The sequence below is a fragment of the Herpailurus yagouaroundi genome, unplaced genomic scaffold (assembly GCF_014898765.1).
Source record: "Herpailurus yagouaroundi ecotype Mexico unplaced genomic scaffold, PumYag 162, whole genome shotgun sequence".
Lineage (NCBI taxonomy): Eukaryota > Metazoa > Chordata > Mammalia > Carnivora > Felidae > Herpailurus > Herpailurus yagouaroundi.
Genome location: NW_024412403.1, coordinates 13,910,493 through 13,930,111, shown reverse-complemented (window position 1 = coordinate 13,930,111; position 19,619 = coordinate 13,910,493). Strand labels below are relative to the sequence as shown.

The following is a 19,619-nucleotide window of genomic DNA, read 5'->3' as shown; positions in this document are numbered from 1 at the left end:
GCGAGACGGAAAATGTTTCATTTCACACGCACATAAAAGCAGTGGCGGCCGCAGCATCGAGTCAGATCACAACAGCGTAGAAACCCTGCTGTAAAGGGCACGTGGAGTCACCTGTCATGGGCCCCACGGCCCCGGGCACCAGTGCAAACAGGCTCTGGTCCTCAACAGTGATCACCAGGTGATCACGCGGGCCCCAGTCTCAAAGGTTCCGGACTCGGTCGTGACAAGCGTGCCTGTCTGTCCTGCACACACACCAACTAAACACATTTTCTCCTTCCTGAATCCACCTGCTCTGGGCACCTTCTCCTCACAAATGCTAATTCCGGCTATCATCCTCAGTTTTGAGGGGAAATGGTAGAAATGCTCTGGGTAGCTGGGGCGGCTCAGTTGGTTAAGCATCTGACTTCAACTCAGAGCATGATCTCGCGGTTCGTGGGTTCGAGCCCCGCGTCGGGCTCTGTGCTGACAGCTCAGAGCCTGGAGCCTGCTTTGGATTCTGTGTCTCCCTCTCTCTCTGACCGTCCCCTACTTGTGCTCTCTTTCTCAAAAATAAATAAACATTAAAAAAATTTAAAAAAACAAGAAAACAAATGCTCTGCTTGCTATAATCAATATGTTTTGTACACACTCGTGCGACAGTGCACACATGTGGCACGGCCAGCTAACATGTCTTTGCTCACTGCTATGGAACCAAAGTGCAGTGAGCTTCTTCCGGCTACGACTATAGAAAATCAACTTATTCCAAATTCAAACACAATCTAGAGAACCACATGTGATCATTCTTTGCCCTCCACACCCCCCCTCCCGCCTTGTTTGTAACTATATCACAGCTTCGGGGTGAGTATCTTTTGGAAGGTCCCCAAAGGTTCTGCTGCTTTTGCAAAGCATGCTGGGGGAGTTGCCAAAGTCTGGGACCCAAGGGAACTAGCCCAACCCAAAAGAACAAGAGGTTGTGACGGACCCTGCGGCATTTCAACCTGGTATTAAAAGAACATTCCAGCAGTTTGAGAAAGGGAGAGGTTAGAGCAGAACATGAAAGGAAATATTGTTTCAGCTACGAAGAAGACAAGAGTCCAACTCTCACTCTAAAGACTCATGTGGAAGAACAAACTTGGAAAGGGAAGTGAGTGAGGGCAAAGGTAAATGAATAAACTGCAGAAATGAGACGCCACTCAGCTCCTCAGGTATCCACAGATCCCACCTCTGAGTCTGAGGGAAAGTGTTTCCACAGAGAAGTTCGTACTTCCCGGCTTCACCGAGTCACAGCCCTTGGCTATCTGTACTCGGGTTTCCAAAACACTTGACATCAACCTTCTACCATAAAACACTCCAGGAAACGCTTGGAGTGGGGAGGCAACGGAAGACAAATGTTTTTCTCTACTCAGAGGTGGAATTCTGGGAAGCTAAGCACTCCAGTTTTAGGTGACAGATTTTGGCATCACAGCATTTGTTTTTTTTTTATATTTTTTTTTTCAACGTTTATTTATTTTTGGGACAGAGAGAGACAGAGCATGAACGGGGGAGGGGCAGAGAGAGAGGGAGACACAGAATCGGAAACAGGCTCCAGGCTCCGAGCCATCAGCCCAGAGCCTGACGCGGGGCTCGAACTCACGGACCGCGAGATCGTGACCTGGCTGAAGTCGGACGCTTAACCGACTGCGCCACCCAGGCGCCCCAAGCATTTGAAATGAAAACACAAAATTCCCCCATGTGGAACGTAGTTTGTTTGGTTGGTGTTTTTTAAGTCTTCTCTCGGAGACAACCCTTTTGGTTAGACATTAGAGGAGGTAATATAAGGAGAAACAGAAGACAGGACTTAAACATCTAGGAGTTTTGTTTTGTTTTGTTTTTTAAATTTTTTTTTTTAACGTTTATTTATTTTTGGGACAGAGAGAGACAGAGCACGAACAGGCAAGAGGCAGAGAGAGAGGGAGACACAGAATCTGAAGCAGGCTCCAGGCTCTGAGCCATCAGCCCAGAGCCCGACGCGGTGCTCGAACTCACGGACCGTGAGATCGTGACCTGAGCCGAAGTCGGAGGCCCAACTGACTGAGCCACCCAGGCGCCCCGTTGTTTTGTTTTTTAAAGAAGTTCCAGGTTTACTATGACTGGTGTAGCAAAAGTGTATAGTGGGTTGAACAGTGACGCCCCCCCCAAAATATGTCCATGTCCCAGAACCTGTGAGTGGGGCCTTATTTGGAAACAGGATCTTTGCAGTTATAATTAAATAAATGATCTTGAGATGACACCATGCAGGATTGTCTGGTGGGTCAAAAACCCACTGATAAATGTCCTCTGAAGAGAGGCACAGAAAAAAGATAGACGTTAACAGGGCGGTGATAGATACTGCTGGGGGTCAAGGAACACCTAGAACTGTCAGAGGCTGGAGGGGACAAAGAAGGATTCTTTCCTAGAGACTTTAGAGGGAGCTGCTGACACCTTCGTTTAAGAATTCTGGCCTCCAGAACTGTGAGAGGACACATTCCTGTTGTTTTAAACCACCCAGCTTGTGGTCATTTGTCATGGCAGACCTAGACAATGACCACAGGCAGTTGCCTGAGTGAGTTATTCTCAGTATTAATACGTGAGTGTAGACAGCCCAGCAGTAGTGAGCAATGAAGTGCCTCACTGGGGTCCTGCTGTCACAGTGTGACCGCGTAGCAGCTCTGTGACCGCGGGCATGTTACTGAATCTCTCCTAGCCCCCGTTTCCTCATACGGAGAAGTGACCGTGCGCTGAGACTAAGTGAAGTAACCCATGTAAAACTCTTAGCACAGCATTTGGCACGTTGAAGGTATTCACTAGACATGAGCTCTCATCAGTATGTAGCAGAAGAAAAAGGAAAAGGTTTTCTTTCTAACAGAAAACCGCAGCCTGCTTAGAAGCAATCCCCATAACTGACCGTGGCAAAAGCTGTGAAGTATCTAGAAGACACTCTGCCCTGGAGAAAGAAGCACACGGTTTTCTCGACCGGGCTCTGTCCTGTGGAGCCATCAGAGAAACACTCGGGAGGGCAGCAAACAAGATGCCAGCTCCCAGCCTCAGATGACCCCAAGAGAGGAATGATGGGCCAGAATGAACACACCCAAGTTGAACAGAAATTAAGTGTTATGGTTTTGGTTCAAAGAGTCAATTCCGTAAGTACAGCCAACGCGAGATCCAGGGGACGGGTAGGCAGATATTAAAGGGGGATTCACCATTAGTTCATTATAGGCCAAAAGCCCCAGGTGGTTAACAAAAATAAATAAGAGACTTAGTTATAACATGATGGACATCCAAGGCTGTCTATAGAGAAGAATAAGGTAAAATGGTAAATGGAAGCTGAAGAAGGAGAATGTTTTGTGATTAGAGATCTCCAAGAAGAGGCCTTACGGTCTATAGTGAGCTCTCCGTTATCCAGACGTCTGCACAGAGAGGCTAGAATTAACATTAAAAAACCCAAATCTCTCTCTCTTTTCTAATGTTTATTTATTTTTGTGAGAGAGCGTGAGCAGGCGAGGGGTAGAGGCTGTGGGGACAGAGGACCCAAAACAGGCTCTGGGCTGCCAGCAGGGGACAGTCCGACGTGGGGCTCGACCTCACAAACCACGAAATCACCACAGCGCTAAAGTCAGATGCTCAACCAACTGAGCCACCCAGGTGCCCCAACCCAAGTCTCTTGCTTGCCACTGCCCTCTACATGGGTGTGTCTGTGGCCCCAGTGGACAAAGGGACATCACTCTTAAATCTATAGAGGACAGTGCTATACAAGGCAAGTGGGTTGGAACAGACAACCATTTGTTTTTATCTAAAACCAGGGCTCCTGGATTCAAAGAACTCAAACAGGATGTGACTGAAACTGAGGCAGCGTACTTCCCCACCCCCATACCACGCCAACAGGCACACTCATCGTGCTGCAAGAGATAACAATCAGACTTTGGGCTTGTGGGAGAACAAACCCTGCCACATCTGCTCCCAGCTGAGATACAGCTTAGTGAATGTGGAGACTCGCCTCCAGGCTGCCTTTGGCCTTGAAAAGTATGGAAGGAAAATCCTCCTCTGTGATGGCGGTGAATACATGACTTTGACTTTATTCCCCATTTGTCACACTTCAGCCATTTCTGTGCACAGCCAAGTGTGCAGGCTGCCCTTCTCCGAGGCTTACGGCACAGGGGGAAGTAACCTGGGTAGGTAGCTCGAAGGTCGTGAACACCCAGAACTGAGCTGTACCAAGACATGGAAGGAGTTGGCAAGGTAGGCCACTCCACCATTTTCTTGTCTCCTCCATTCTTGTCTGCTAGAGCAGACAGATGCAAGGCATTACGTCTAAGTGCAACTGACCCAGACGTTTTGGTCTTTTATTCGACAGGTATGATATGGCTGCTGCCTGGATGAAACGTAAAGTTCCACAGCAAGGAGAATGAAAGGAAAGTGGGTTTTGAGCCCTATCTAGCAGCCTGATTTGTTTACGGTAAGTATGGTAGGCTGAAAAGTGCACCCCCCACCCCCCAAACTCATGTCCATCCAGAGTATCAGAATGTGACCTTAGTTGGAACTAGGGTCTTTGGGGTGCCTGGGTGGCTCAGTCACTTAAGCGTCTGACTCGATTTCGGCTCAGGTCATGATCAGACGGTTTGTGAGTTTGAGCCCCACGTCGGGCTCTGCGCTGTGTGGAGCCTGCTGGGGATTCTCTCTCTCTCCCCGCCCCCATCTCTCTACACTTCCACCACTGTCTCTGTCTCCCAAAATAAGTAAATAAGCTTAAAAAAAAAAAAAAATGAATGGGGTCTTTGCAGACGTAATTACGTTAAAGATGAAATCACACTGGATTAGGATGGGCTCTACATCCAATGACCGGTATTCTTATAAGAAGGCCATGTAAAGATGCAGAGACACACAGGAAAGAGGGCCATGTGATGAAAGACAGAGAGATTAGAGGGACGCAATCACAAGCCAAGGACTGCCAAGGACCGCCAGCAGCCACTGGAAGCAAGGGGGAGGCATGGGAGAGATTCTTCCGTCAGAGGCGCCAGAAGGAAACAACCCCGCCCATACTCGGATTCTGACCGTCTGGCCTCCTGAACCGTAAAAACATAAATTTCTGCTGTTTGTAATCACTCCGTTTGTGACAATTTGTTACTGCAGCCCTAGGAAACCATCACAGGAAGCAAAAAAATCTAGGCTGAAAAGATTCTCTCTGAGTAGAAAGAGGAAAGAGAGTTGGGGTTTCGCAAGTAGCCCAGACCGCAGTGAGCCCTGGGAGGGCCACAGGCGGGGTGCGGCAGAACAGAGCTCTCTCCGTGGGGCAAGAAGACTGGATTCTGAAACCCTAGGTTCTCAACTTCTGCAAAGGTCCCTTCATGAGCGGGAGCAGGACCACAGCCACTCTGAAGGAGCTTTGCAGGTTCAGGGGAGAGCCAGCATCAGCTCTGGCCACCGGAGCACAGAGGGCTGTTCCCAAATGCTGCTTCAGGAAAACCCCTAGGACCTCCATACCATCGAAAGATGATCATGTCAGATTAGAATGGAATTTCCCACCAGCCCCAAGGAAATGGGCGCAGAATCAGATTTAAGATCCAAAATGTGGCATTTCTTAAACACTTGCGTTTATAGAACAATATGCATATTCCCTGGGAGGGTTTTCAAGGAGACAACGTTCAAATAATCTTTACCGGTGAACCCTTTGGGGGTGTCTTTCTCATCCACCAACCAGAGAAACCCCCAAGGGATTTCAAGAGAGACAGTTACGATACTCGGTCACTTACCTTTCTTGGAAGCTAAGCCAGTTTCCTTTACACTATTCACATAGAGCCTTCGAACGCCATCTTCTTCCACAGAGGAAAGGGAAAAGCCTAGAAAACACAAAGACAGAATGGTAGAGCTCACACCTTCCGAATGTTTGCCAAACAACACGAAATACCTGCTGTGAACTAAGTATGTTCAATGTTTTTGGTTACAGTTTGGAGTGATTGTTTTTTCCTTGTTCGTATTATTTTACAAAGCACAAAAAAAAATGTATTTTTAGATCACTCTAAAAAAGCCACTACTTGCAAAAATTAACATTACCAGGTACATCTCTCCTCACACCACCTACCTATCAACCCAAATGGAAGAAAATTATTTTGTTTTACCTTGCTGGCTAGCAAATGCCACAGTTTTATTTTTTCCATTGTCCCCTTCACAGTGCAAACGGGATGATTAGCATATATCTCAACTGGGTCCTTCGGCTTTTTGCAGGCAATCCTTGTCCTAAGATATGTTACACCTGAACAACTATATGGTATGTGTCCAGCCATATGTATTGCTATATGGACACCGAGTTTAATTTAATAAATCTCTGCATATGGGGATTAAGTAGTGACTTACTTTACAAATCTTATTTTATACTCAAATTCATTGATTGCACATTCTACTAGAGTGTGATCATAAGATTATCTTATACTTGTCCAGCCTTCCAGAGCCCAAAGCCCATTAGCTAATCAATCTTGGGCTTGCTACATCCTTCGGGAAAAAACGCAGAACCAGACCCTGAGTTTCCAGGTGGTTTTGGGATCTGAGGGGCTTCTAATTCCGTGGCCACAAGCCCTGGGCACCTCAGTTTCTAGACAGTCTCATTACAACTCTTTTCTGATCAGGGTGACTGGCTGCCTCAGTCAGTGGAGCATCCAACTCTTGATCTCAAGGTCATGAGTTCCAGCCCCAAGCTGGATACAGAGATTTTTATTATCTTTTTAATGTAAATTTATTTATTTTGAGAGAGGGTGAGACAGTGCAACAGGGGAGGGGAGAGAGAAAGAGAAAGAGAGAGAAAGAGAGAGACAGAGAGAGAGAATCCCAAGAAGGCTCGGTGGAGAGCCCGACACGGGGCTCAATCTCACGAACTGTGAGATCATGACCTGAGCTGAACTCAAGAGTCGGGAGGCTTAACAAACTGAGCCACCAGACACCCCGAGATTACTTAAAAGTCTTTTCTGATCTGTTATCTCCTTTCCCTCAAATAAGAGACTGTGGCAAACACCCCTAAAAGAGCAATCAGAACTAATGCAGTTGTGAAGATATGACATAATTTCAGGTCTGGGAGAAGAATAATCCCCTAATATAGGTACTTACCTTAAGGGTGAAGGCAGAAAAAAAATCACAGTGCTTTTGAAGAGCAAATAAGCAAATAACAACAAGACTGAATAATAAATTACAGGACTGAGACCCAGGGAGTCATCAAGACTTTTCAGGCCATGTCATAAAGAACATGGGTTTTTCTGTTTAGTTCACAGGATCAGGAAATAGATACCCACACTTAGGCAAAACTACCAACTGTCTTCGCCCACTACAGTATCATAACTCCCTCAGATGGGGAAACACAGGCCATACCCTGAGGACTTTCTGGTCTTTATTTGACTCGTACTTTGAATTCCATTCTTACAGCAACTTGTAACATTCACATTATGTTTCAAGAAGACCCACTCAAATCGGGGCCCCTGGGTGGCTCAGTTGGTTAAGCGTCTGACTCTTGATTTCGGCTCAGGTCATGATTCGTGAATTCGATCCCCACGTTCGGATCTATACGGACAGTGAGGAGCCTGCTTGGGACTCTCTCCCCCCCCCCCCCCCCCCGCCCCTACCCTGCTCGTGCCCTCTCTGTCACTCAAAATTAAAATTTAAATAAAAAAAAAAAAAAAAAAAGAAGAAGACCCACTCAAGTAAAAATAATTTTATACATGAGCCAATTAAGTGATATTAGCCCTAACACAGGTTTATCTATTTGCATTTCAGTAGAGAATTTCCCTTATCTGTTAGAATAGATGCAGAATCAGGGGCAATGCCAAGAGAAAGAATGGATACAAATTCATTAAAATATAGGCATTTCCTTTCTGAAATGCCGAGTTTCTGTCAAGTTTTGAGACCACATTTCTTTTTCTATTAAAACAAGTGAGCAGGGGCACCTGGGTGGCTCAGTTGGTTGGGCGTTTGACTCTTGAGATCAGTTCAGGTTGTGATCTTGTGGCTGTGAGATCAAGCCCCATGTCGGGCTCTGTGCTGAACGTGGAGCCTGCTTGGGATTCTCTCTTTCTCTCCCTCTCCCTGACCCTCCCCAACTCTTTCTCTCTCTCAAAATAAATAAACATTAAAAAAAAAAGTGGGCAAATGACAAGGTGCCAGGGGACAAGATCAGAAGATGCCAGGAGAGGTGACAGTTGAGAGCCTGATACAAACCACATGAGACCAAAATCAGTGGAGATGGCTGAACTATTCCTTTGCCCCCTTCCCTCTTTTCTTGGTCTATTTTTTTTTTTAAATAATCAAAAGATAATAACAAGGACTACAAGCGACTATGAGATTGGTGCTGGGCAAGCATGGCTCCGAGAAAGAGATCAGACCCCTCTAGTTGGTGGGAAATCTCTGTGACAAGACTGCTGAAGAAAGCTTTTGCAATATGTTTTCTGGAAGTTCATTCAAGGGAAGCCAACATTCACAAAGGGAAACGGCACTTCGGCTCTGCACTAGAATTCATATTGGAAGACACCTGTTGGGGGGTCAGGCAAACAGGACCCCCTCCCAGCATTCAGAAAGGCAGCTCTCCCCACACTCAGCTACACAGCACACACTACCTCGGGCTCTCAGAGTCTCAGGGAGCAGCCTCCATTTTGAGATGCCAGTAATGTGCCCACACAGTGGAGGGGGATTACAGCCATCTCCTAAATTAACACATGTAAGGAAAATATTGTATATCCTACCGTTGGATTATTTTGAGATCACTGGAAAACAGTTTTTTTCTTCCTTTCAAATAGGATAGCAACAATCTAATTCCCAGCCAATAAACGTAACATAGCCCCAGATGACTGCCAACAGGAGGCAGAGGGAGTTATTCAAAATAAACCCAACTTAACCCACCAGGAGGAGGCACCATGAGCGGCAATAATGCTCTCAAGAATGAAAGGAAGTGATTAAAACTAAGAAGAGAAACCAAGAAGACAAACGCCTGTGATGAGCAACCAGAAGGTCCCTCATACTAAAATCTATAACCAAGGAAAAGTCATGGCGTCATCAGAAACAGCAGGGGAGTACTCAAAACCAGATTCCAGGATACAGGGAAATTCAGAAAATAGGACAAGTGTGGACACCTCTGATAGAAATGGTACATGTGACCAAAAATGCAACAGCAGAATTCCCCGTAGAAGAAGGGATGTTCACTTGCTGCAACGATGCATCCTTTACTTCAAGGCAGCCTGGGGGTCATGCTTAGTCTATGTCATAACTCTGTGAACTAATTTCAACAATCAGTTCAGGTTGAGATGCAGGGAAGGGCGACTAAGAGAGATTAAGGAAGGGCCAAATCTTGGGGCGCCTGGGTGGCTCAGTCAGTTGAGTGGCCGACTCTTGTTTATGGCTCAGATCATGATCTCGAGGCTCATAGGTTTGAGCTCCACATTGGGCTCTGCACTGACGGTGTGGAGCCTGTTTGGGATTCTCTCTCTCCCTCTCTCTCTCCGCCTCCCCCTGCCCGTTTCCCTCCCTCCAAAAAAAAAAACAAACAAAAAAAAAAAAAAGAAAAGGAAGTGCCAAATCTTTCCACTGGTTCAGTCAGTTGGATTATTAAGCCCTATTTTCCTCCCTAAAGTGTTCTAAAATAGAAGACAGCATGTAGTTTGTGTTTGGATTTTTGTATGTTGGCATATGCTAGTAACTTATATATATACTGCACTGTATATATATTGAGGTCAATATACGGCAGGAAGCCAGACTTGAGTAGGTGCTAATGTTAAATACTGCTGAGCTGAATTTAGAATCCTTGGTAGTTCTGGGGGCACCTGGGTGGCTCAGTTGGTTAAGCCCCCGATTCTCAATTTTGGCTCAGGTCATAATCTCACTGTTCATGAGATCAAACCCTGCATCGGGCTCTGTGCTGGCAGCACAGGGCCTGCTTGGGATCCTCTCTCTCTGCCCCTCCCCTGCTCAAGTGCTCTCTTGCTCTCAAAATAAATAAATAAACTTTAAAAAAAAAAAAAGAATCCTTGGGGGCACCAAGTTGGTTAAGCGTCTGACTTCAGCTCAGGTCATGATCTCGCAGTCCTTGAGTTCAAGCCCCGCATCAGGGTCTGTGCTCACAGTTCGGATCATGGAGCCTGCTCCGGATTCTCTCTGTCCCTCCCCCACTTATGCTCTGTCTCTCTCAGAAATTAAAAAAAAAAAGAATCCTTGATAGTTCTGAGGTCAGAGGCAACCAAGTAAGTCTCTTAGGATGAGGGACTCTTTAACTTCTCCGTCAATACACTGTTGGAACACCTTCCACCAGCATGAACTGGGTGCTCAGAATAAATGGTTATGCTGAGGTTATTAGCCACACATAGCAGGCTCTAGAAAGTGAAGTCCATTGGTGACTGATAGTAACATAGACAGAAACTGAGATTAAGCACTGTGAGCCCAGCCGTTAGACAATGGCACACCTCCAAGCATGAGCTTTGAGAGTTTACAAAAGCAGTGGCGGTCCACGACAGACTGTTAAAACAAAACAAAACACCCTGCTTCTTTACCTCAGATATTTTGAGAAGCACCGTTGACGATACTTTCTAGGGTGACGACTGAGGTGCTAAAATACCTTCAGGGTGGAAATGTAAATGGGGTCTGTGAGCGCTTGAGTCGATAAAAACATAAAAAGTATAGCTTTTTTTTTAGAGATTTTTTTTTTAATGTTTTATTTATTTTTGCGACAGAGAGAGACAGAGCATGAATGGGGGAGGGGCAGAGGGAGAGGGAGACAGAATCACAGCAGGCTGCAGGCACTGAGCTGTCAGTCTGAAGCCCGACACAGGGCTCGAACCCACGAACCGTAAGATCATGACCTGAGTCGAAGTTGGACGCTTAACCAACTGAGCCACCCACACGCCCCAAAAGCATAGCGGCTTTATGCCCAGTTCCCGAGTCCAAGCACCCGTCAGTCTTACAGTTTCATTCCGAGACCTTTAAATTCAGCCCTGTCTTGCTTCTTGCTACTTAAAGAGAAAAGAATAACTGTCACGGTGCATCTCACTTTGGAGAAGCCAGACACTTAAGTTACAGCACTGCCACCAACTACTGCTTTAATTACCAAGGTCACGCTTCTGATGCATAATAAGCCTTCTGTAGACGTTTATCCTCTGCCATCAAAAAACATCTTCTGGGTGTATGATGTCTTTAGTTTCAAGGTCAAGAAGTAAACAGCATGAAGGTGCAATGCAAGTGACCAGGGTCCAAAATGAGGTTCTCTTCATTAGGCCAAATACCCTAAGGAATGTTCAGAGATGAAGAGTAGTGGCCTGTGGGAGCGACTGCAGAATGATTCTGCCATCCTGCTGGTCAGTGAAAGTTCTGAAGATGCTCAAATGCTAAGAAGCCAAATTAACTTAATTCAGAGAGAAACCGTAAATGAGCAAAGACGGTAAGCTCCACGTGTCTGCATCAGGCTTTCTGGTTCTCTTCCTTCCCACAAATAGCAGGGCTAGAGTCCTCCGCCCCTTGGGGGCAGGCGGGGCCAGCGGACTGGCTTTGACAATAAACTGTGAGGTCACCAGCACCTAGCTCACCGCGCCTTCTCTCTTCCCCTCCGCCAAGAGACAGACAACGCCCCAGGCGGCCACTGCAGGCCTGTGCCCGAAAGTGAGGGTAACATAGAGTCGAGTCAAGCCACAAAGGATGCACGGTGAATTCAGGAAGCCCATTTCACTGTTCTGAGCCACCTCGGCCAACCTCGCCACTCCTGACTAATATCACTGTCTGGATTTCCCCTCGTGGTTTCCTCAAGCACCAACTCCACTGCTATTCAAATCATACAGTGTGATGCTAAGCAGTCTGGGACATATGAAGGGACGACATATTCGGCTATGCCAGAATGCAGACAACTGTGTAGAAAACCATCAACATGGCAGATCTGTTATTCTTTCAAAGGCCTGCTTATAAGTTTGGCCCCTGGCTGGCCATCCGGGAACTTGAATTTTGGGTGGGTTCCCAACACCCTGACGAGACTCACCGGGCCTAAAATTTGTACAAACAATACGGCTGACGCCGAACTCCAGCTTTCCCCTGCTGGGAGCCTGAAACTTTGGTACATGCTAGGTAAAGTGCATCTACATGACTGGGCACTGAGTCTCCAACAAACTTCCCCGCTAGACAACACCCCACGTGCACTGTCCCAGCTTGTTGCTGGGGGACTCGAGGACGTCCCGTATGACTGGGGAAGGACTCTTGGAAGCTTGCACCCACTTTCCTCAGACCTCACCCCATGTGCCTTTTCCCTTTATTGATGCTGTTATTATAGCTTCTCTGTAATAACTCACAGTCATGACCAGGACGATCTCCTGAGTCCTATGCGTCCTCTTAGTGGATCAGCAAACGTAGGGGTGGTCTTGGGGACCCCCAGCACAACACCGAAATAAGTTCTTTTTACATTATTTGTGGGGGAAGGGAGAATAATGAGTATGTTTGAGGAAGAAGGGTGTGAAGGGATCATTTCTTCATTACTAGGGTATATCATACTATAATCTATTCCCGATACACGCATTTCCTATTTACGACAGAACCCCAGTGACCCAAAGTTATGAAATTTAACCCCAATGATTAAAGCTATGAAGTTTAGGCTGAAGTCTGCATGGTACCCACAGTAAATCTCTTCCCTTCCCTCCCCCCCCCCCATTTGGCGTCTGAGTATATAGCACAGAAGCCAGATGTGCTATCTGTTTTAAATAGGCCCCAAAGACGTTTTACTGAATTGTAAGTAAGTGCCTGTTTACACAAGAATTGCTTTAACTTGAAAAACACCAAAGATCAGAGAAAAATAAACATACCATAATTATCACTGGCTGTATCTGACTTCTCAATCTGGATGTTCTGAGTGACTTTTGGACAAATTTCAATTTCTTTGTACAGCTGAAAAATGACAAAGAGTCTGATTAGGATTGCATTACAAATATCTTATTAGGAATAGACATCATTTTGTAAGTCTATTTTTTCACAATTGATACTTGGAAGTAAATTCTCATCACATCACAGCCTTTTTACTGAACCGAACCCAGTAAAAGTCAAAAGAGAAATTTAAAATGCACGCTCCCAAACTTGGCTACCGTTCCAGTTTCTAAATAATGTCTCTTCCCCTTCTAGATCTCTCACAGACCTGAAAACTATTGCTAAAGTAACCAAAAATCTCCAGTACTGGGGAAAGAAATCATTAAAATCAGAAAGAGGCTATAAAAATCTTGACAAGGGGGAGCCTGGTTGGAACCTGGGTGGTTCAGGCAGTTGAGTGTCTGACCTCGGCTCAGGTCATGAACTCACGGCTTGCGAGCTTGAGCCCCGCGTCAGGCTCTCTGCTGTCAGTGCAAAGCCTGCTTTGTATCCTCTGTCTACCACCCCCTCTCTCTTCCCCTCCCCTACTCACTCTCTCTCTCTCTCTCTCTCTCAAAATAATAAGTAAACATTAAAAAAAAAAAAAAAAAAGATCTTGACAAGGGATTCCTAGAAATAGGATAAGTTTCTGTTCACATGCCATTTTGCCCTAAAGATTCATAGTAGCACAAATAGGTGCTGACAAAGAATAGCATTGAAACAGACAATAATTTATATAAATGGAGGAGATTCTCTTTTAGCCACTGGATTATACCAAGTTAGCTAGAAAATTAAGGCACATAAATTAATCAATTCTCTAGAAACCCAATAAAGCGGGGGGGGGGGGGCGGGTATGGGGAGGGGCGGGAAAGATAACAGAAAGCTGTAGTTCACATATCAGAAACTTTACTTCAATTTAATTTAATTCACTTTCATATGTCTACAACAATCAGCATCCTGGACAATAACTTATGAAGGTTTTCTCAGGCGTCCATGTGCCACACAAGTGTCATTCCATTGAACAAGCAAGGGAATAAGTCTGGAGAGGAAGCACTTTGCTAAAGGTTTTAAAGCCAGAATGGGCAGAACAGGGATTTGAACCCAGGTCTCGCTGGCTCCAGAGGTCAAGTTCTCTCCACTATACCGCAGTGCCCGGTAGACCACCTCCAGGTGGCGCTGAGAGGTACCACAACTTCTTAGGTAAGCAAGACAAAGGCCATTTCCAAAGATTATGATAAAAACTCCAAAACAAATAAATGTGTCAAAGCTCATATGGAACTGGAAAACTGTCATTCAATTTTGAAATGAAAAACTCTGGTGCCAAGGTCAATAACAGAAGGCTGTGCTTTAGTACGAAAGAGAAGTCTTGGTGGTTGTTGAAACTTGCTCGCATCTCTGACCCCACAGTCATTCACCCAGAAATAACGTAATTCAGGCAAGTAGGAAAGAATGGTAGTTTCTTTCTCTTCACTTTCTTAGGGAGGCTGACAGGTGGAAGAAGGAGCCTTGGAAAGAGGCTGCTAGAATAGAAAGGGGAGCAGAGTCCTGGGAACAACGACCACACAGCCCAGATCCTCTAGAACATCCTAATTTAATGCAACTTCCGCCAAATGCAATGTGTTAGGGGTGTCATTTCATGGGTTTTTTTTTTCCTTTTATACTTCAGGAAAATGTTCATACGAATAAATTCTGCAATCAGAAGAAATCAGTTGTGAAACTGATCTTTAGTTCAGAAAATGCAGTTACCAAAGTTATAAATACCAAATATAATAAAGTTTTATGCAATATTTTAGGACGCCATGGAATGTGCAGTAAATGCTATGCACTGTGTTTCCTTCAAATTACTTTGAGCCTCAGTTTTACTTTTTACAAATTTCCTCAAGAGTCAAACTCTTACCCTAGGTGGCAGTATATCACTGTTGCAATCATCTCCAGAAAGTTCCTAATGGTTGCCACAGATCCAGGGGGAATACAGCTTTGTGAATAATCTTTCCCATTCTCTCATAATATTGCCTCTTACTTTTCTTTGGAACGGTGTGAAAGCTGTTGTGTCTTTTACCAGCCCCAGACAATACCTAAGTGTGATCTAGATATAAGCCCTCTTGGCCACAGTATGTTCTCAGAGTGGTTAGACTAAAATTGTGTTTGGTAAAAAACACTAATAAAAACATAAAATCTCAAGAAGGATATGCACTTTAAAATATATTTTTTCAATGCAACTACAATCCCTATCTGAAACTACAAATGCTGAAATTTCATAGGTGTTATACAAATATCTTTAACAGCAAAACGTCACACGCGTTCCCTTTATTTTATTAAGTCAATGATGTGTCACATTTTCCTTCCCTTTTTTTTTAATGTTTATTTATTTTGAGAGAGAGAGAGAGAGAGAGAGAGAGCACGCAGAGGAGGAACAGAGAGAGAAGGAGAGAGAATCCCAAGTAGGCTCCTCACTGTCAGCACAGAGCCCGATGTGGGGCTCAAACCATGAACCCTGAGATCACAACCTGAACTGAAATCAAGTCTGATGTTTACCCAACTGAGCCACCCAGGTGTCCCTTTCCCTCTTCTCAAAGAGCAGATTAAAAGATCATCAGATTTAAGAACAAACTTGATTGCCAGGCATTCGAGTTATCATGAAGTCAGGATCATGTCTCACACATCCCCGCTGGGTGCCCTGGTCCAAGCCAGCATCACCCACTGCCCCAATTACAACGCACTAACCCCCTGCTCTTTCTCAGCAACTTCTCTTGTGCCCTGTGGTCCACTGGCCATGTGGCACATGTCCTACGGACACAGAGCCATAGTGAGCCTACTAAAATAGAAGTCAACCAGTGTCCTTCTTCCTCCGGGGTTTCCCCTCTCATGTAGGCCCTACATGGCCCATCCTGCTCCCCTCCTCCCTCCTCTCTTGCAGCCTCACCCCCTCTCCAGCCACTGACCCTCCTCACACACAAGAAAACAACCTCCACCCTCACCATCCACCCCCTGCCAGGGCCTCACCCAGCTTTGTTCCCTTAGCCTAGAACACTTTTCCTCCAAAATACCTCTACGACTCACTCTCTCACCTCGCTCTGTTCACACATCAACCCAAACACAGCTAAAGGGGCAGAACACTCTGTTTTTGGATGCCCCATCTCTCTTTCCACTTGACCTAACCTTTTCTTTCCAAGCTCTTCACATCCTCTGAAATACTGCACAGTTACATGTCGTTATGCAAAAAATCTACATATTTTTGTATGTCTCCACAAACTTGAGTGTGGGTTCCACAAGGAGTAGAGATTTTTTTCATTTTTGTTCCTTTTAAGTAGGCATATGCCCCAATGTGGGGCTTGAACTCATGACCCTGCGATGACGAATCACATGCCCTGTGGGCTGAGGCCAGCCAGGTGCCCCGAGGAGTAGGGATTTTTGATTGTGTATCCCAGTGCCCAGAACAGGCACAGTGGTGCCAGGCACACATAAATGCTAAATAAATATTTGCTGGATGAGTAAATAAATCAATTGACCAGTGTTTCTGCAAACTCTTTATTCCCACCTGTCACTTTAAGAAAAACACATTGAATAAGGGTCTTGAAAAGCCAGTGCCTCCCTATTCATTATCAATCCATCGATGGGGCCTAACAATTAACCAAATACAAAAAAAAGTGGACAAACAGGTACCACTTCTATTAAAACATAACCAGCAGAGCAGATAAGTAGACGACCAACTAGTCATGGTCATTCACAAGCAAGAGGATCCCCTAACCCACCAAAGATACATCCTAGACCCCTCAAAGCTTTCAAATCTAATACACACTTTTCCTAATAACTACAGACTTTACTATTAAAGAATGTCTGGTAAAAGTGTCAGAGAATAAAACATATCAGGACAGCCATCTATGAATGAGTTACTTACAAGGAAACAGCTTCATACGTGTGCGAGTTTCGCTAGTCTGTCAAAAATAAAATGGAGGTGGGCTACAGAAACTAATCGACCGTGTATGGTCTGATGCTTATTCAGTAAGGGTCAATAGCCTGAAATCTGCAAACTCTCAAAAAGCCTCCAGGAGCGCTGTGTGTTCAGACGCCCCCTGCCTTGGAATGACATTAGAACAAGTTTAATGGCCTATATGGGGGATTGGAAGCCAGGGACCCCTGGGTAGAATCCAAGGGGTCTGTGAACTTCAATGGTGGGGGAAAAATATGCCATCTTTATATCCACTAACCTGTAACTGAAACTTAGCATTTCCTTCAATCATAAATAAATGTAGGCAACGAATACAACAGTACTGGCAGTGACTATGACCTTGTCACCAGTAAAAATCATGGTTGTTTCCCAATCACATTCAGGCTGCTGTCAGTACTTCAAAACAGTAGTAGCTATCGGATCTCCCGCTAGGTCTTATTATTTAAGGAGCCAATAAATAAGCACACGTATTATCTATAATTTTAAAAATATCTTGGATAACTATTGCAACATAATTATGCGATAGGTGATCCTATGTGTTTTATTTCGTGCAACTGAAAACAGTAATCTGAGAAGGGAGCGTGAAACTTTGCCAAGTTGCCCAAGGTATTCTTAAGAACAAAAAAGTGAAGAAACTTGGTAAAAGCAGAGATGTGAGTAAGCAATACTCACTTGCAATCTGAACGATAAAATGAACGAGCCTATGGCATTCGCTTCCTCAGCGACCTCTGAGCTGGAGCCCTTTTGCAAAGAGCAGGAAAGATGCCATGCTCTCTCTGCATTTTAGACTCTTTAAAAAAAATTGTGATGAGAACATCTGCAATTGCAGATACAAACAGACCAAGCTTGGTGCGCCTCAGTCTCCTACACCAGATGAGCCACCCAATGGCCAAGACTCAAAAATAATAAGCGCATCAATATAATTTCAAAAGACATGTCTTAAGTCCCTACTATGTGTGAAATAGGAGGGCCATGGAAGTCGGTTAGAGGCAACATATGAAAGTCTTAACCATCAAGATGCAAACATACTGGTGGTCAAAGAGCTATCCCAGTCTAACCAGCCCCGCACTTTCCTTTTTTAAGTAAGGAAAAGGGTTTTCTTTCCTCTGCTCAGAGAGAACAAAGTCAGGGCTCTGCCCCATGCCAGCCAGAGGAAAAAAAAATAAATCAGCTACTCTCTCTGTTAAAAGCTCCCTCTCCTGTTAACGCTTAATTGTTCAGGCGATGGTTGAAAATAGACTCATCATTTTGATCTTCTTTCATGGATTGCATCACATGGAAAAGTGCGACAAACACCCTCCCCCTCCTATTTATTAGAAACACCTAACGGGGCACGAGGGAACATTTTAGGATGATAGAAACGTTCTAAAGTAGGACTGCAGTGGTGGAAACATGATGGTATGGTGAAACCTCACTGAATTGTGTGCTTAAAAACTGGGGAGCTTTAGGGGCACCTGGGTGGCTCAGTCAGTTAAGTGGCCAACTTCAGCTCAGGTCACGATCTCGCGGTCTGTGAGTTCGAGCCCCGCATCGGGCTCTGTGCTGACAGCTCGGAGCCTGGAGCCTGCTTCAGATTCTGTGTCTCCTTCTCTCTCTGACCCTCCCCTGCTTGCTCTCTGCCTCTCTCTCAAAAATAATAAACATTAAAAAGATATTGGTGAGCTTTGTTGCATATAAAGTAAACGTCAAAAAGTTGATTGAAAACAAAATTCCCTATTAAATTTTAAATCACGCTTCTCCTTTTCAGAAAGAGACTATGCGGGTTCAAGTTTTCAATTCTGCTTTCTGTGGTGCAACCATGTCTGAAGTCATCCTGTTATCATTCACATATCCACAGCCAGCAGCTCGGTGGCCCCCAGAGGAATGACTAAGTGCAGAGAGAGAAGAACAAATTCTAAGATAGAGGCGCGTTGCTCCCAAATTGTCTCTTTCCTGGAACTGAAAACTATACCACTCGGCTAACAAAGAAGAGCTTGTTACTGTGTTATTTCCATGACAACCATTTACTGAGCATCTATTATGTGCACTAGTATCTATCTCTCATCTTTGCAAAATCCTAGAAATTAAGCCCAGTTGACCCTTGAGCAACGTGGGTTTGAGTTGCATGGGTCCACTTTTCCAGAGTTTTGTTTTGTTTTGTTTTTTACAGTTACTGCAAATGTATTTTCTCTTCCTTAGGACTTTCTTAATAACATTTTCTTCTCTCTAGTTTACCTGATTGTAAGAGTACAGTACCTAATGCATGGAACATGCCAACTGTGTGTTGACTGACTGTTATTGTTATCAGTGAACTTCCAGTCAGTGGTAGGCTATTAGTAGTTAAGTGTCGGGGGAGTCAAAAGCTATACTTGGATTTCTGACTGTGCAGGCGGTTAACACCCCCAAGCCCCGCACTGTTCAAAGGTCGACTGTATTAGCACATCTTTTGCCAATATCACAAAATTCGTAAGCAACGGGGCCGATATAAAACCCATCTCTAGTTTAGAACCCAAGTCTCATAATGAAACCCAAACATACCTAAATGTCCCCAGGCACCTATATAAATACAATTACAAAAGACTGGGACATAGAATCACACGGCAGCATTTTCACCCAGAAGGATTCGACCCATCGGTTTCAATACCCAGGTGAAGTCATTCAAAACCAGAGTTAGTGCTTTTGTTCCTGACAACAGCCAGCTGATCTTTGAGTCACCACGCTGCCAGGAAAGCTAGGAATAATAACTAAAATTCTACCTGAGGGTCAGCTCTGGATTTCAATTTCTCACGATCACACAGCCTCGCTCCTTGCAGACACAAAGGTGGCATTTCTACTCTACAGACACGTTGTGATAAGTAAG

At 44.9% G+C, this 19,619-nt stretch overlaps 1 protein-coding gene and 1 long non-coding RNA gene across 9 annotated transcripts in view; one reads left to right on the top strand and one right to left on the bottom strand.

Moving 5' to 3' along the window:
- Positions 1-19,619, bottom strand: part of TIAM1 (TIAM Rac1 associated GEF 1) — a 395,754-nt gene that overhangs the window by 56,959 nt on the left and 319,176 nt on the right. For all 6 annotated transcript variants that reach the window (XM_040484060.1, XM_040484063.1, XM_040484059.1 and 3 more), the window contains 2 exons: positions 12,795-12,876; positions 5,745-5,831 (listed from right to left, as the gene is read on the bottom strand). In XM_040484060.1, coding sequence (XP_040339994.1) covers positions 5,745-5,831; positions 12,795-12,876 — 169 coding nt within the window. The remainder of the gene's footprint in view (positions 1-5,744; positions 5,832-12,794; positions 12,877-19,619) is intronic.
- On the top strand, positions 2,079-19,254 carry LOC121036020 (uncharacterized). Of its 3 annotated transcripts, none has more exons than XR_005793193.1 (4): positions 2,079-3,137; positions 3,798-4,233; positions 4,349-4,450; positions 18,528-19,254. It is a non-coding gene; the product is annotated as an uncharacterized LOC121036020 (long non-coding RNA). The 3 variants fall into 3 exon arrangements; XR_005793192.1 differs by lacking the exon at positions 18,528-19,254 and adding an exon at positions 4,776-5,736; XR_005793191.1 differs by lacking the exon at positions 18,528-19,254 and having other exon boundaries at positions 4,349-4,604.